Source organism: Chenopodium quinoa, unplaced genomic scaffold (assembly GCF_001683475.1).
Source record: "Chenopodium quinoa cultivar QQ74 unplaced genomic scaffold, ASM168347v1, whole genome shotgun sequence".
NCBI classification, from domain to species: Eukaryota; Viridiplantae; Streptophyta; class Magnoliopsida; order Caryophyllales; family Amaranthaceae; genus Chenopodium; species Chenopodium quinoa.
Genome location: NW_018742987.1, coordinates 2,069,589 through 2,084,240, shown reverse-complemented (window position 1 = coordinate 2,084,240; position 14,652 = coordinate 2,069,589). Strand labels below are relative to the sequence as shown.

The following is a 14,652-nucleotide window of genomic DNA, read 5'->3' as shown; positions in this document are numbered from 1 at the left end:
TCTCTTGAATCAAAATGATTATAATAGATGTGTTATGAGTCTCGATCTTCTCTATCTATTGAACAATACTCCTAAACATATTGGGAGAAAAATTTAACATTAGGCAGCTTTCATGAATCATACATGTATTTAAAATTCTAAATATACAAAAATAATAGTTTTCATATTAAAACAAGAGTAAAAAGACAAGATTAACTAATCAAACACTTGATAAATCAAGTTATAAAAAATGGGATTAATTAAAACCAATAATCTGTATGCCCAAACACTATTTAAATGAGTAGATAGATCTTGTGTTTGAGAATCATGAATGACTACCAAGTGGCAAGCATTCCATTATTAGTACCTCTAGTTGTACTTTATAGTTGTTCTTTAACACACTAAGATCCAAAATTTAGCACTTTCGGAAAATTAAGATCTTATAAGTGGTGGAAGTAATTTAGTATTCCCTGATCTGGCCACAGTTATAATCTTTTAATTTGTGTAATAATATTTGGTTTGTTGTTATAAACTAATCTACTACGGAGTAATTAATCTTTCGGGTTGTCTGATGAACATGATTTTTAAAGTAAAAATAGAGCCAAAAAAAAAAAAAAAAACTATTTTATTTTATACATTTGTCTTAATTTAGTTAAAAATATTAAGGCGCATAATTCTAGGTGGAAGTTTAACAATGTGGGTATCAATTAATTTATTTTAATGTCTTTTAGTGAATGAAAGGGGTTATGGGACCTCAACTTATAGTATTGTTTTTCTGTGTAGGAAAATAATAAAATAAAGATCTAAGTTCTTTAGTAAAAAAAAAAAAAAAAAATAATAAGTTTTTTTTTTTTTTTTTTTTTTTTTTTTTTTTTTTTTTTTTTTTTTTTTTTTTTTTTTTTTTTTTTTTTTTTTTTTTTTTTTTTTTTTTTTTTTTTTTTTTTTTTATATTCGTGTAGAAAATAATAGCATCTAGTTCTTTGTAAAAAAAAAAAAAAAAAAAAAAATAGAGTACTTTTCTTATAAAAATAAATGATTAATAAAATAAAATAAAAAAAGAAAAAGAATGGGTGAATACATGTTCAAATATGCTATACAATATTACTCATTAGAATAGCGAATTATGAATGTTTATTTTTGTTTTTATAAACTTTTTTGTTACAAAATTGTACAAAATGCGTACGTACAAGTACAAATAAATTATAAATTCATCATTATAAACTTTTTTGTATTTATCATCCTTGATTTATTAATTTGATTCACTGTTGAAATATTAGAAAAGTGTTACATAACTTAACAAAAATCTAAAAAAAGCCAAATGAGAAAATTCAAGTACGTAAAGCAATGGAATTCAACAAATTAAATAGGAGCAATTTCGTGAAAAAACAAATTGTGTATGCAATAAGCCCCTATTATCATGCTACACATAAATGGAAAAAAGGGCAACCTCCTAACTGCGATCGAGTATCCCATTATTTACAATTTTGCATTTTGGGAGTGCATCATAACCTCTTTATTGTCTATGTTAAAGATCCATGATATCCACAGTTGCATAGAAATGGTCGAATTGCTCATCTTTAATACGAATACTCAATATTAGGTGTATTCTACTATATACTCTTATAATACTCTTAAAATCAGATACGGAGTATTTATTATCTAAGATATTTTTTTTTATTTACTAAATTTTACCTTTTTTTTTTGTTTTGTTTTTTTTTTTTTAATGTTTTTCAAATAATATTTTTGAGGGTACAAACCAACTTTCACATATTAATCAAAATGTTTATGGCGTCCTGCAATTTATTAAATCCCAAAATAATAAAATAGCTATACCCAGTTGGGGTTGGTGAGTGCATAGCGGAAGCAAACTAAAAACGTGGAGATTGATAAATGGAGAAAGTTGAAGAAAAATGTAGAGATTGATAAATGTAGAGAGTTGAAAGGCAAGATAAGTAGTAAAACGATGACACACAGTATTTAGCGTGCGAAAAATCATAAAATAACCCACGAACGAGGAGCGCCGAAATAATCCACTATATGAAAATAGGAGAGTACAAAAATCCTTGAAAGGGAATATTACAAAGTAGGAATAGTGGATTCGTAAAGAAGGTAAATAGTACAAGGAGATGTAGTATGTAGAAAGACTAGAGTACGGTATGGCTTCTTATGTGTGTATGTATGATGATTGAATGCCCATGACCTATATTTATTTTTATTTTTTTTTGGTGAAGAATGACCTATATAGTTGTAAATCGATTGAGCTTGAAAGAAATGTTCGGAAAATTCCAAAACGCTTCTAGAATATGCATAATTATACTCCACCAAAAAATGGGCCTAGATAATTTGGGCCACACCCAACCCCACAGACCACGAAAAAAAAAACTATGCATACTTAAAAATGAGCATTTGTACTAGGTTTTTCCTCTCTTTGGGGCTTGCCCTAGTTTGCGCAAAAAAAAAAAAAAGAAATAAAAAAAAATAATAATGAGCATTTGTATTTTGGCTGCCTAGTTAGATCTATAATTTGTGGCAGTGATATGAAGACGATGTTTTTAGGGAGCGTTGACGATAAGGGCCTTTTACTATGACTATACTTTTGAGTTGGGCTATGTTTTTGCATTTCCAAGATAGATAGCACAATCCAACATCAAGCACAAAATCAAAATCAAAGCCCTACAATACACGGTCAATCGGATTCCAAAGGTTCGGACCCTTAAACACGGATGACAACACAAGTCCACCATAATGTGTTGTAAACCATCCTAGCCAGCCTTCGGATGAGAGGACCCTTAAACACGGTTGGACAACACATGGTCACCATAACGTGTCGTAAATAATCCCTAGCCAACCTTCCAGCACGAAGAGACTCTAAACACGGCTGGACAACACAAGGCGCTTAATGTGTCGTAAACCATCCCTAGCCACTTAGCCAGCCATCCATCACCGGAATATCCATTGTTTTTCTCATAACTCAATCGTAATCCATCATAAAAATAGACAAAACAAGGTAATTAGTTTTCCCTTAAAACATCGTGGGCAGAACTCCTAGATTTTGGGTTTTGGGCCATGCAACGGAAACTCCGGTAATTGGGCTAGCTTTAAGCTTCCTCAATACTCTTCCACAGTGAAATAAATTCCCAAATTCAAAACTGCCACTCTAATTCTCCCCCCTTTATCAGAGCTCTATCCTCCCTCATTTGTCGATCACTGGAGAAATTAATGTCGCTTGAAACGAGAAACAGTTGCGAAATCTCTTTCTCTCTCCTCTCTTCTTCTCCTTCGTAAAAGCTAGGGTTTCCAGAACTGATTAATGAGGTAAAATTTGCAGCATTTCATCAACTTAAAGTTTAAATTTATCCAGTTTTTTCAGCTTAATTATCTGTAATTTTTCCCTAAACTGCTGATTCTTGTTGATGATGCGTTGATTCTATGACGATCAATTCCTTATAACTTTGAATTTTATGATTGTTAGAGTAATTGCGCGAATTTTGTCGGACTAATATACCGTTATTATTTTTGATGAATTAATTTCTGTTGATAATGCTTCAACAATGTGATATTCAATTGCTCATCATACTTAGGTTTTGATGTCTGATATAATCTGAGTTTTTGCGTCGAAAATTAGGAATATGACAAGGAGATGAGTGACTCGAAATTGCTTAAATTTGTTGCTATTATAAACTTCTGCTAGTAAATTTTGTTTGTTATCTATTACTCCATATTAGATGATTCTATGTTTGATTTGTCTTTGGTTTGAGAAATTTCAATAATCTGGAGTATGCAATGCTCAAAAATTTTCCTGAAATAGTAGCTTGTTCAATTATGCGGAAAGATCTACCATAGAATTGATAAGTTCGAAAGAGTGATCAGAACACTGCATGCTGAATCAGTGCTTCTACTACAATAATATGTCATATGATTGTGTGTTTATGGAGTTGAACTATACTGTAACATGCAGTCAAAGTTTTCGCATGATCTCACATTGCATCCATGAGATATGAGAGCAAGCACTTCAATTGTACTCTCGTGTTGTTGCTCCTAACGTGCTTGTTTAATCAATCATCTAAATGTAGGTCTATGAACTACCACTGCTAGTTTGATCGGATTAACTGTTAGATTTAAGAAGTTTAGAAAACCGATATTCTGCTCTTTTGTAAGACTTAAACTGACCTTACATAGGAAAACAGTCTCCTTATCATTCAGTGTTGGATAGGACACTAGGACTAAAGCTTTGTGCATAGTGGTTTGGTTTTCGGTTTAATGTTGTTATTGCTGTATACTGGTTATTTACTGAGTTTAGATAGTGTTTAAATGCTTTTCGTCCAACTACTATCATCTTTTTTTTTTATGATGTTAGTCGGAAGATCAGCAGTGCACAATATTTCTTTTCAGTTTACTTACCTGTGCTATTATTGATTGTTTACTTACCTATTACTAGAAAATATCATGCCATTCTTATTGTTCTAATTCCACCCTACGCAATATCTTGTTCTTCATCAACCAAACCTTTCTATTTTATGTAATGTTACATATGAAGTATGTTTTTCTTAAATGATGTGAAGACATTAAGATAATTCTTGATAATATTGAAACCAATATTCATACAAATCTTCCTTTCAGTGTAGATATGTATGGAGGTCAGAGTAATATTAAGCAGAGTGATGAAGATCAATCTGCTAATCTGCTATGTGGGCTTTGCGATGACATATGATGATGATGATCCTGATGTATGCACTTTTCTTGTGAATTTAATTATGAAGGGTAGAGGATGGGCCTCATAGAGTCATAGACAAGACTTTTCTGCTACCAATGAATTGCCTAACATTACGAATTTACGATCATCCGTACAACCAGTCAAACCATATTCCTGTTCACTGTTCAGGTACTCTTCCACCATTATACAAAAACTATTCTTCCGTGTTCTTCTAGGGTGTATGTTAGTGTTTCATGTTTACCTGTGAGGGCTATGACCCTTTGATTTTTGGAAGTGTAGGCTAATAATCGTGTAATTTCAAGTGTCATCCATAATGTTTTTCTTTATCTTGCATCATGTTCTTGTTGCAGCTTATAATGAACTGGTTAGAGGTACTTTGTAAGCTGTAACAGAGGGTTTCGGGATGACATGCTATGTCCTAACACCATTATAATTTGTATAACCGGTCAAACCATGATCCTGTGCATGAACTTCTCCAATGTCATTGGTATACGTACTAACAATCGTGCCATATCAAATGTCATCCATAATGTCTAATTGCAGCTAAGGGTGAACAGTTTAGGAAATAGGAAGTACTTTGTAACAGGGTATTAGGATGGCATGCTATGTAAATTGTACTTTTAGCTGATGAGCTTACAATCTCATGTCGTCATTTTCTCGTGCTATGTTTCGTGTTTCTACATAATAGTGCTATCTGTCAATATGAAATTTGATTCAGTAACATGACTAATATTTTGGGATACCATTTAATAGTTCTTTCAGATCCTATATGCAGTGAACAATTCACCTTCGTCCTAACTCCTAAGTATGCCTTAACAATCTGCCATCATGATTCTGTGCAAACTTCACAGGGTTCTTCCCTTGTAGGAACTTAAAATTGGCAATACATACAAAGTATATTACAGATCTGTCCGTCTTTAATAACCATCTTCGTATTCTGAGATCTGTAGGCACGTAGCAACCCAATCTTTCTATGGTGTGTCACATAAATAGTTCTACAATTTCCAGCATATCTAGAGCTTTAGAATCCTGAAAATTGATGATGTTTTTCTAACTTAAGCACCTTCTATGATAACATAAAGAATAAGAAAATGAGTTGTTTTGGTCTATTCTTGTCGTTTACTTATTTTAAATTCTTCAGTTGATTCTTTATGCAATACTGCCCTTTACTTAAAAACAATTTGCAGCTATTGAATATTTCTGTGTATTTACTGTGCAGCAAAATAATTTAGTTCATTCCTAGTTTTCCGGCTAAGAGTGTGTGGGTTGTGGAGTTTTAATGTATACACTGTCTAATACAGTATAATATTATAACAATTACAGCTGGACTAAGCTTATCACTGCTTTTGCCCAACTGTTTCTTTGGTCTTTGTGCTCCCAAGCCAGGCATTTTGCACGTTTAGATCAGCTTCATTTTCCCTTAATGAAATAGATTTGATTCTAGATTTGCTTTTCTGTTAGAATCTTTTCATGGTGAAATATTCTACTTTTTAAGTATAGTACTTCCGTATATTGTATAGCTAATTAGAATTACTATAGCATGCACTTCGCTTTTTACAGCTAAAAGCCATGATCTAACTAGTCATAGAGGACCATCAGACTAATCCCCTGGTCGAAAAGATAATGAATTAACACAACCCTTGCTGCTGAAGCACATTATATGACCCTTAATGATTGAATTTGCGATTTCAGCTCTCTTGCTGATCAATTTTTTAATCACGAGACCAGCTATCTCAGTGAATACAAGTTGCATAATGAAAAAAAAAAAATGTTTACCAAAAACAGTTATCATCTCAATGCTTGCAATGACTTGATAACGGTAGAAGTAGCCCGAAATCTGTAAAGATAAATGCTGCAAACAATTTCCCTCTTGCCATGTGTTATGCTTCCGCGCTATTTTGTCTGTTCTATCCGCATGGCTCAATTGGATTATAATTGACTTCGAAGCTCAGTCTAATCTGAATGTAGCCTTCTTTGTACTTTTCCTCCATGTGCTTACAGGAATCAAAGGGACAGGGACAACTTCCGCTCCAAGTGAAGTGTTCAATACAAACAAGGAGTTCCAGGTGGCTGTGTTTTTTGCTTGCTCCCAATGTTTCAGCTTCAAGCAGACCTTATAGATCATGACTTGTGCCAGGTAATAGCCAATTATCACAGCTTTATAACATTTATAGTTTATACTACTTTTATAATCATTTTGGTGATGAATATACATTATCTTGGCCAATGTGGCATCCTACATGTAGTAACTAGAAACTGCCCTTAACTGCTATTTGAATACACTGAAAATAGGCCATTCCGAATTAGGGAAGCCAATAAAATGCCCTAAATCTTAATCCTATTACCTTAATTACCTTGGTAATTTATTGAATGCACTGGGGATGGGGCACTTAGCGTTGTGCTCCTGTTGGCACATGGAGGCCCCCGTGATGATCATGTGCCATCTCACGCATGCCATGACCATAAATGTTGCTCTTGGGAGGAAGGTACAAGTATTAAATTACCCTCGTCCTCCCTACTTAGTGTTAGCCCAATCTATGATTATTTATGGTGTGGTTTGTTAGAAGTAAGTAATGTGGTGCCTTCCCCCTCCCCACTTTTGGTTCACATTCTCATCTGTCATTGTAAACCTCACAGGAAGCAAAGCATATATGAGCAATAATATTCCCTACCTCTAGCTATCTACCATTCTTTGTTATGGAATGGTACTTACCAATAATAGCACTGGCTTGTAATAGAAGAGAGAGAAAGGAATACAAAACAGCGGCAACAAACTAAGGCCTTGCCTATGTTTTCAAATTGCTTTATACCAATTCATCCATGTTTATAACTAACACCAGGAATTTACACCTTTTACTACTTCTCACCCCTACCACAACTAGAAGGGAAATATCTAAAGAATCCAGAGTCTTAACAGTAAAATAAGACGGGCCATTATCATATTATTAATCGATATTCATGGATACATCCCCTGTTTATTTCCCAAATGGTGAGGCAATAAGGGGGTACTAACAAAATCTAGATACAGAAAAGAATGAACAAACTGAAACCAAATCCAACTGGACACAGATATCGGAATGTGAAAAAAATAAAAATAAAAATAAAAATTTCACATCCACACACATAAAACATATAGGGGGATATGTATAAATTTCTCTTACTCAAAATCCCAAGGGAACTTGGGGTTGATGAGTTTTGGAGTGCCTGATCCCGACGATGTAGGGGATACGGGAATAAGCGGGGGTGCAGACTCGAAAGTCTCCCATTGTGTGGTTACCACAGTCCCATTCCCGGAAGTAGATTGCCTTGATGGTTGCTCTTGTTGCGCCCGTGGCTGTAATGGCGAGTGGCCTATAGAATGTCTTTGTCTTTGTGAGGTGGGAAGAGGTGGTTTTCCCAAATTTGATGTTTTCTCTTGACTATTACCATTACCATTACCATTGAGTGAATTCCTGGCATGCCCATTTGAATTCTCTTTTGTCCTGTGAACTCCATTCGCTGCTGGGGTCGAGTTTTTTGCCTTAAGCACATCCAAAGTCTCTACATACTTCTGAACTCGTCTTACCTGTATAAAATTTAAGAAATGTAAAAATCACAGCTAACTTGAAAAACTGAATTTTCTACTCTCTGCATATAATCACTATATCTACTAGAGTAACAAGTATCAGAAAGTTTACCTGCATCTTCCGTTGCAATTTGACATCACCGTCGGCGGTAATACCGTCTAATTTGATCAATTCATTCATTAATAATTCAATGACATTTACAACATCCTTCTCTGCTACTCTTCCCTCTTTCAAGATCACTGATTCAAGAGCTGACACCTGCCATTTACAGTAACAAATTAAAACATAATTCACCAATTACCTCGATTTAGAGGTCATACAAACATTCTCCATTACACTTCCAAATCCAAACATAATTATTTTCCAAAATTCAGCTATTTGTCCGACAATCATACTTTCTAATCTTCCAACTTTAATTGAAAATCAAGTAATTAAAACAACAATTAATATAATTACCTGACCACCAAGTCTGTCTACTTGCAAACTGATCTCTGAAATAGACTTGGCTGCTTTCTCCATCTTGGCATTCTTCCTCATTTCAAGGTACCTTTTTTCCTGGCTAAGTGGATCCTCCACCAATACCATTTTCGATTTATCTTTCACTCCAACAATATCCAAAAAATCCTTCGAATCTCTTTCCTTATCTTTGTAATACAGTTTCATATCTTGATGATGCAACCCTGTTGGCGCTGCCAGCATTTTCTTCAATTCCCCTGCAATTTTTTAATTTATTATTTCATAAATCAATAAATTCACCCAATTCCATCAATTAAAAAAATATATAAAACAATAGAAAATTTACCAAATGAAGCTTGGGAATTAATATGGATTTCATGGTAGATTGACGCGTATTTGACCCGAACCCGAATAGTTGGTGGAGGTTTGGTATTTTGATCTTCATCTACTCTCTTCTGTACCAACATCCCACATGGCCGCATCTCCCAATTCTCCGGTCCTCCTTCTCCTTCTCCACCACCGACACCTCCGCCGACGCCATTGACAACACCAGCACCTCGGTGTCGGTCACCATTGGCTGTGTTACCATTCATTGGTGACAGCCCTGTCAACTTAGTCCTCATACGCATCATCTTCGCCTAAAATTATTATCCCCACCCTCCTCTTAAGTTCACCTTTTTATAATTTTTTTGTATTTTTGTACAAAACAAAAAATAAAAACCTCACTCTAAATTTTCCTTAACTGTCACACGTGACTGAAGAAGAAGAAAGAAGTACCTTAGATCAAACCAGTTATAGAAATCCTCTCTTCCTTCTTTTCGATTGGTTCACCTTCTAAAGAAAGGAATGTGGTTTAATTTAGAAGAGGGGAAAAAACCAGAAAATTAGATAGCTTCAACTTTTTCTCAAAGAATCTGTGGCTTTCTGACAAAGGAAAATAAAAACCACACCAATCTTCTTCTACCAGAGAGAAAGAGATATATAATCAGATCTCTTCTTTAAAAAAAATGAAGAATCCTGAAATTTTAATTCTAATTTTAATTACTTGTATTTGTATCACTTTTCTCTCAGATCTCCCTTTCTCTTTCTCTCTCCCTCTCTTTCTGAGAAACTAAATAAAAATTGAATGTGGGGCAAATAAGTAGCCACCCCAGTTCTGGTCAAACTAACCCCCCTATTCTTAACAATTACCGCTACTAATGACAATAATAATAATATTAATAATCAGGTTTTTAATCGGATTATTATTATTGCAAAAATTATGAAAAAAAGGGTTTTAAAAGTAAAAGACTTCTGGAGAGAACGCAAAGAAGAGAGGGGGGACACAAAAACAACACCCCCAACTGGAAAGAAAGAGAAATAGAGACCTCAAAGATTTTATTATATTACAGTAGATGGACAGCGAACCAACCAAGGTTTTGAACTTATGATGAGGTATGAGGTACATAAATAATTAATAACATTATTTTTCTTTTTTCTATAAATTGATTGTATATTTTATTTTCTACTCTGTATTTTTAATTGTATTATATTCTTTTATAAATATATAACCAAATAACCCATGTTTTCATTTAGGACATGTTCTCTAGTTCAGTTCAATTCCTAATTTTCTTCTCTAATAAACAATTCATTTTAGTTCAGCTCAGCTTCTAATCAATTCAGTTCAATTCAGTAAATCAGAACATGTCCTAAGAATGAAAATATACTACTTATTATGTTAATTATTTTGGATTTTATATTTTATTATATAAGAAAAGCTTTATGCTTTGTGTGTAGCTGGCCATATCATATGGCCATTCGTAAAGAACAAAATAACTCATGCACCGAAATACCGACTTAGAAGACAGTGCCTCTATATATACTTTATACTACGTATTAGTTTTCCAAATATCACGCATTTTGACCTTAGATATATTTATATATTATTACAAAGTATTGTATACTACTGATACATTCTAAGACAATTCTAACAATATTTCACATAGGCACATACTTATATTTTTTCTTGTACAAAAATCAATATATGTTCATAGAATATGAATGATGTTAGAAGTGCAAAAAGTGAAATATTCAATCAAACCAAAGAAGTATGTTATTACCGCATGTAGATGACGCGTATAGGTTATTATTACTCGGGAGGTAGAACTAGGAAAGGAGATTGGAAGCCGCCAAAGCTTTAGGTGGAAGGTTAAGATATTAAGATTAATGATTAAACTATTACTCTCATTATATTTTGTATAAAAAAGATTAATTCAGAAAGGTAAATTACTACTAGCCCCTAGTAAACTACGAGTACTAGGGAGAAGGGATCTTGTGTCTTTCACCTACCTAGTTGACAGTGGGATTTATTATAATAACAAGATATGATTATGATGATGAATGATGAGATGATAATATCGTTTCTCTAGCTGACACGTGTACATGAGGAAGGGTGATTTGGGGACTTAGTGCCGTCCAATGATTGTTAAATTAATGATGAGAGCTACAGTAGGGACACGTGGCTGCTAGATATATGAGGATGCATGGTATGTTAGATGGGGTGGATCACTGTCGATTACTCCCTCGGTAACCTTCTTTGGGTTGGAACTAAATACCGGAGTACGAAAAAAAGCCGGGTACAGGATCTTTAATCCAAGTAACTAAGCGCCCATCAGCCACACGTGTCGTTTTTACCAATGTACGGAGCAATAAAATAACCATTTCTCATGCAGACAGAAATAAAATTTCAGACTTGCTATTTTTTTTTTTTAACTGATCCATTTTAACTTTAGCACTATTTATACATTTTTTTGGTGCGTTTTATGCGTTATGAAAAATATAGTCACGTGGAATCTTATTAGATCGTCACAAAACTCACAATAAATATTTTCAAAATATCAAATTTTCATAAATTTTTTTTATCAATAATAAAAGATATTTATGGTTGAATTTGTGCATTGACAAATATGACTAAAAAAATTCTTGTCATCTATTCCCTCCGTTTTTAAAAACTTGCTCCACTTTCTATTTGCGGCCGTTTTTAAATACTTGCTCCATTTCCTTATTAGGAAAACTTTTACAATATTTAATCAATTTCTCTCACCTAGTAGTCCCAACATATATTCTCTATCCTCCAATTATCTCCACTACTTTTGCTTTTTACGTAGTATAATTTTTTATTCTTCCACTAACCCCACTACCTCCATATTTTATTACTTTATTTAATTTCTCTTAAAAATTCGAGCATGGAGAAATAAAACAAGTATTTAAAAACGAATGGAGTAAAAAGAAATAGAGACAGTATTTATACACTGTAGTCTGTAGAGGTTTAGGTTAAAAAGTTAAAATGTAAGATAGAATTAATGTTGCTCTAAACTGTACTGTAGTATCAATTGACCTTGATTGACCTTTTTGTCCTGTTTTCTTTATTTCCTGATTGGTTTAGAGCATCTTAAATCTATGCACTGTACTAAATAAATGGTACTTGTATTTTACAGCAATTTTGTTTTTAAAGGTTAGCTTGTAAAGGTACTACGGAGTAATTAAATAAATTTTGTTTTCTTTGTAAACCCTCACGAAATTTACTTTAAGGTAATAAAATTAATTTTACTACCAACTACACCTAATAAGCTTTGTTATTTGTATATTTTAGAAACAAATGCTCCGTATATATGCATGTTGTGCATTGTATTGAGTATAAATTACACAAATTTTAACCTGTTATACCGTGCGACAGGGATTACTTGAGTTTTTCGGTCATGAGTTACTTGAGTTTTCGGAGATACTTGAATTTTTCGACTAGGGGTTATTTGAGTTTCTCGGTTAGGGGTTACTTGAATTTTTCGGTCATGGTTTACTCGAGTTTTCGCCCCTAAATTTGACTAAACTTATGAAATTGTACGGAATATTAAACTTATTTTAGTTGTAGTTTAAATTTCAATAAACTATATTAAGGGTCTGTTCTCTTGCGTTGAAATTCAATTCAATTCAGTTCAGTTCAACTCAACTCAACTCAGCACAGTTCAGTTTAGTTCAATTCAGTTCAGCTCAATTCAGTTCAGTTCAGTTCAGTAGTTGAGTTCAGTCAATGAGAACAGGCCGTAGCTCATATATGAACTTATTAATTCTTATCTAATTGTATCCGAATTCACTAAAGATGCATAGAACACACATTTTATTTTTCTTTTACACAAAAATAGAACAGAGTCTTACTTGATTAATGCTTGTATTTTTCCTAATTTATGTTTGCCCATTACATCAAATCAAAAACAAACTAGGCCGAAATACATCATACTGTACATCAAATGTGAATTTGAATAATACCATAAACCACAATATCCTAAATTAGATGAAAATTATTCTTTGTATGTTTGTGGAAAAGAAATACTTCGTAAAACAGAACAATACAATCTTGTCACCTTCAATTTAACACGAGTATAGATCTTCCTTTTACATGTGGACAATTTTTGTAGCTAAAATGCACTACGTTTTTATGACGTTGGTTCTAAGAGAAAGTATTAGTATGATCATGAAAGCTTGACATTCATGCTAAAATTCAACTTAAAAAGTTCAACCTCATTTATTGAACCGTTCTCCTTAATGTATTTAATTTTATATACAAAACGAAGAAATTATTAGCCACAGATTAACAAAGGTTGGATATCAGATTTCTCTTTTTGGGCAATTATTAGCTAGCTAAATGTGAAGTAAGGGATTGTTTTCTTTAGCTTATTTTCGGTTCAGTTCAGTTCTGCTCTAATAAGTTATGTTCAGTTCAGTTCTTAATTTCCTTCTCTCATAAAATATTCAGTTCAACCCAGCTCCAATAAGTTCAGTTCAATTCACCTCAGTTCAGTCAATCAGAACAAGCTCTAATAGACGTAAGGCGGTAAGAGTCTCTAGGGTTGTGCATCTCTTGTGTGATTTGAGGGACCCAAAAGATTAGAGGCGTCAATTCCCTTGACTAAAATCAGGTTTTATAGGTAGAAAGTTTGCTTAATACCATTCAAATTAACAGGAGCAATTTTGTTATGGAATACACTTTATTAATTATTGTCATGTATGTACCAAATGATACAGTATGACCTTAAATCAATTGGAATCTCTAAGAACATTCCAGCTCACAACAGAGGCATCTATAGGAACATTACTTGGCTAACTATTTTATGAACAAGGATGATTGGGTAACTATGACATTTCGTTAGATACTAGGCATAATCGCATAGAAATATTGACATACATCATGCATTCGAATTGACAAAGTTAGTGTTTCGGATGAAAATAATGGGACCTTGCCGAATGTCCGATGAAGTGGTGAAGACTGGATTCGGTCCAAGTGATGTTGGGCCGAAGGTTTCCTGCACAGCAAACGCACGTAAACTAGCCTCGGGGGTGTTGTCGAGGAAGGCCCCTCCGATGCTAAAGTCAGTACAGTGTGTAGAGAGAGAAAGCTATGCTAGAGAATTAATTGCTTGAGGCTTTGTGTGAATGAATGTACAAATGTAATATTGATGGTTTATATACCTTTGTATATATGGAGAATGTGGGCCTTGGCCCAATTGACTTGCCTTGTGGACTGATCTTGACTTTAGTACAATTGGAGAGTTGAACCTTGACCTTGGGCTTTTAATTGGATCATTTAATGACTAGGCCCAATTGGACTAAATTGGACCCAAACAACTTGCCCCCCAGACCCGATTTGGAAGGATGACAAGTCGGGTTTGATTAATTAGAAAAGGAGGGAAGTAAATGATTTAATTAATCCAAGAAATTTGGATTTAAACCGTAATTAATGAAATAACAACGGTTGGGCGAATAATTGTGGAAGTTGGACGGATAATGGGCGGTTTAATCACGAGGTCGTGTGTTTAACGGTTACTTAGTGGGGTGTTTAAGAGAAATTGAAGCGCGGACTCCCAGAATTCCCATTTCTAGAGATATAATCAGAGGCGCGTCATC

At 33.7% G+C, this 14,652-nt stretch overlaps 1 protein-coding gene across 1 annotated transcript; it reads right to left on the bottom strand.

Moving 5' to 3' along the window:
* Positions 1-7,603: 7,603 nt before the first annotated feature.
* LOC110729711 (BAG family molecular chaperone regulator 3-like) lies at positions 7,604-10,085 on the bottom strand. Its single transcript, XM_021909484.1, has 4 exons — positions 9,062-10,085; positions 8,716-8,972; positions 8,371-8,517; positions 7,604-8,258 (listed from the first exon to the last, which is right to left on the bottom strand). The coding sequence occupies exons 1-4, from the start codon at positions 9,345-9,347 to the stop codon at positions 7,851-7,853; spliced, it is 1,098 nt and encodes a 365-aa protein (XP_021765176.1). The 5' UTR covers positions 9,348-10,085; the 3' UTR covers positions 7,604-7,850.
* Between the last annotated feature and the right edge of the window lie 4,567 nt (positions 10,086-14,652).

What these genes read in the sequence shown, in the direction of transcription:
- LOC110729711 (XM_021909484.1), bottom strand. Translation starts at nt 9,347, where the DNA reads ATGATGCGTATGAGGACTAAGTTGACAGGGCTGTCACCAATGAATGGT. An exon ending in TAATTCCCAAGCTTCATTTG is followed by an intron (nt 8,973 to 9,061) that starts GTAAATTTTCTA and finishes AAAAAATTGCAG; the next exon opens with GGGAATTGAAGAAAATGCTG. An exon ending in AATTGCAACGGAAGATGCAG is followed by an intron (nt 8,259 to 8,370) that starts GTAAACTTTCTG and finishes AATTTTATACAG; the next exon opens with GTAAGACGAGTTCAGAAGTA.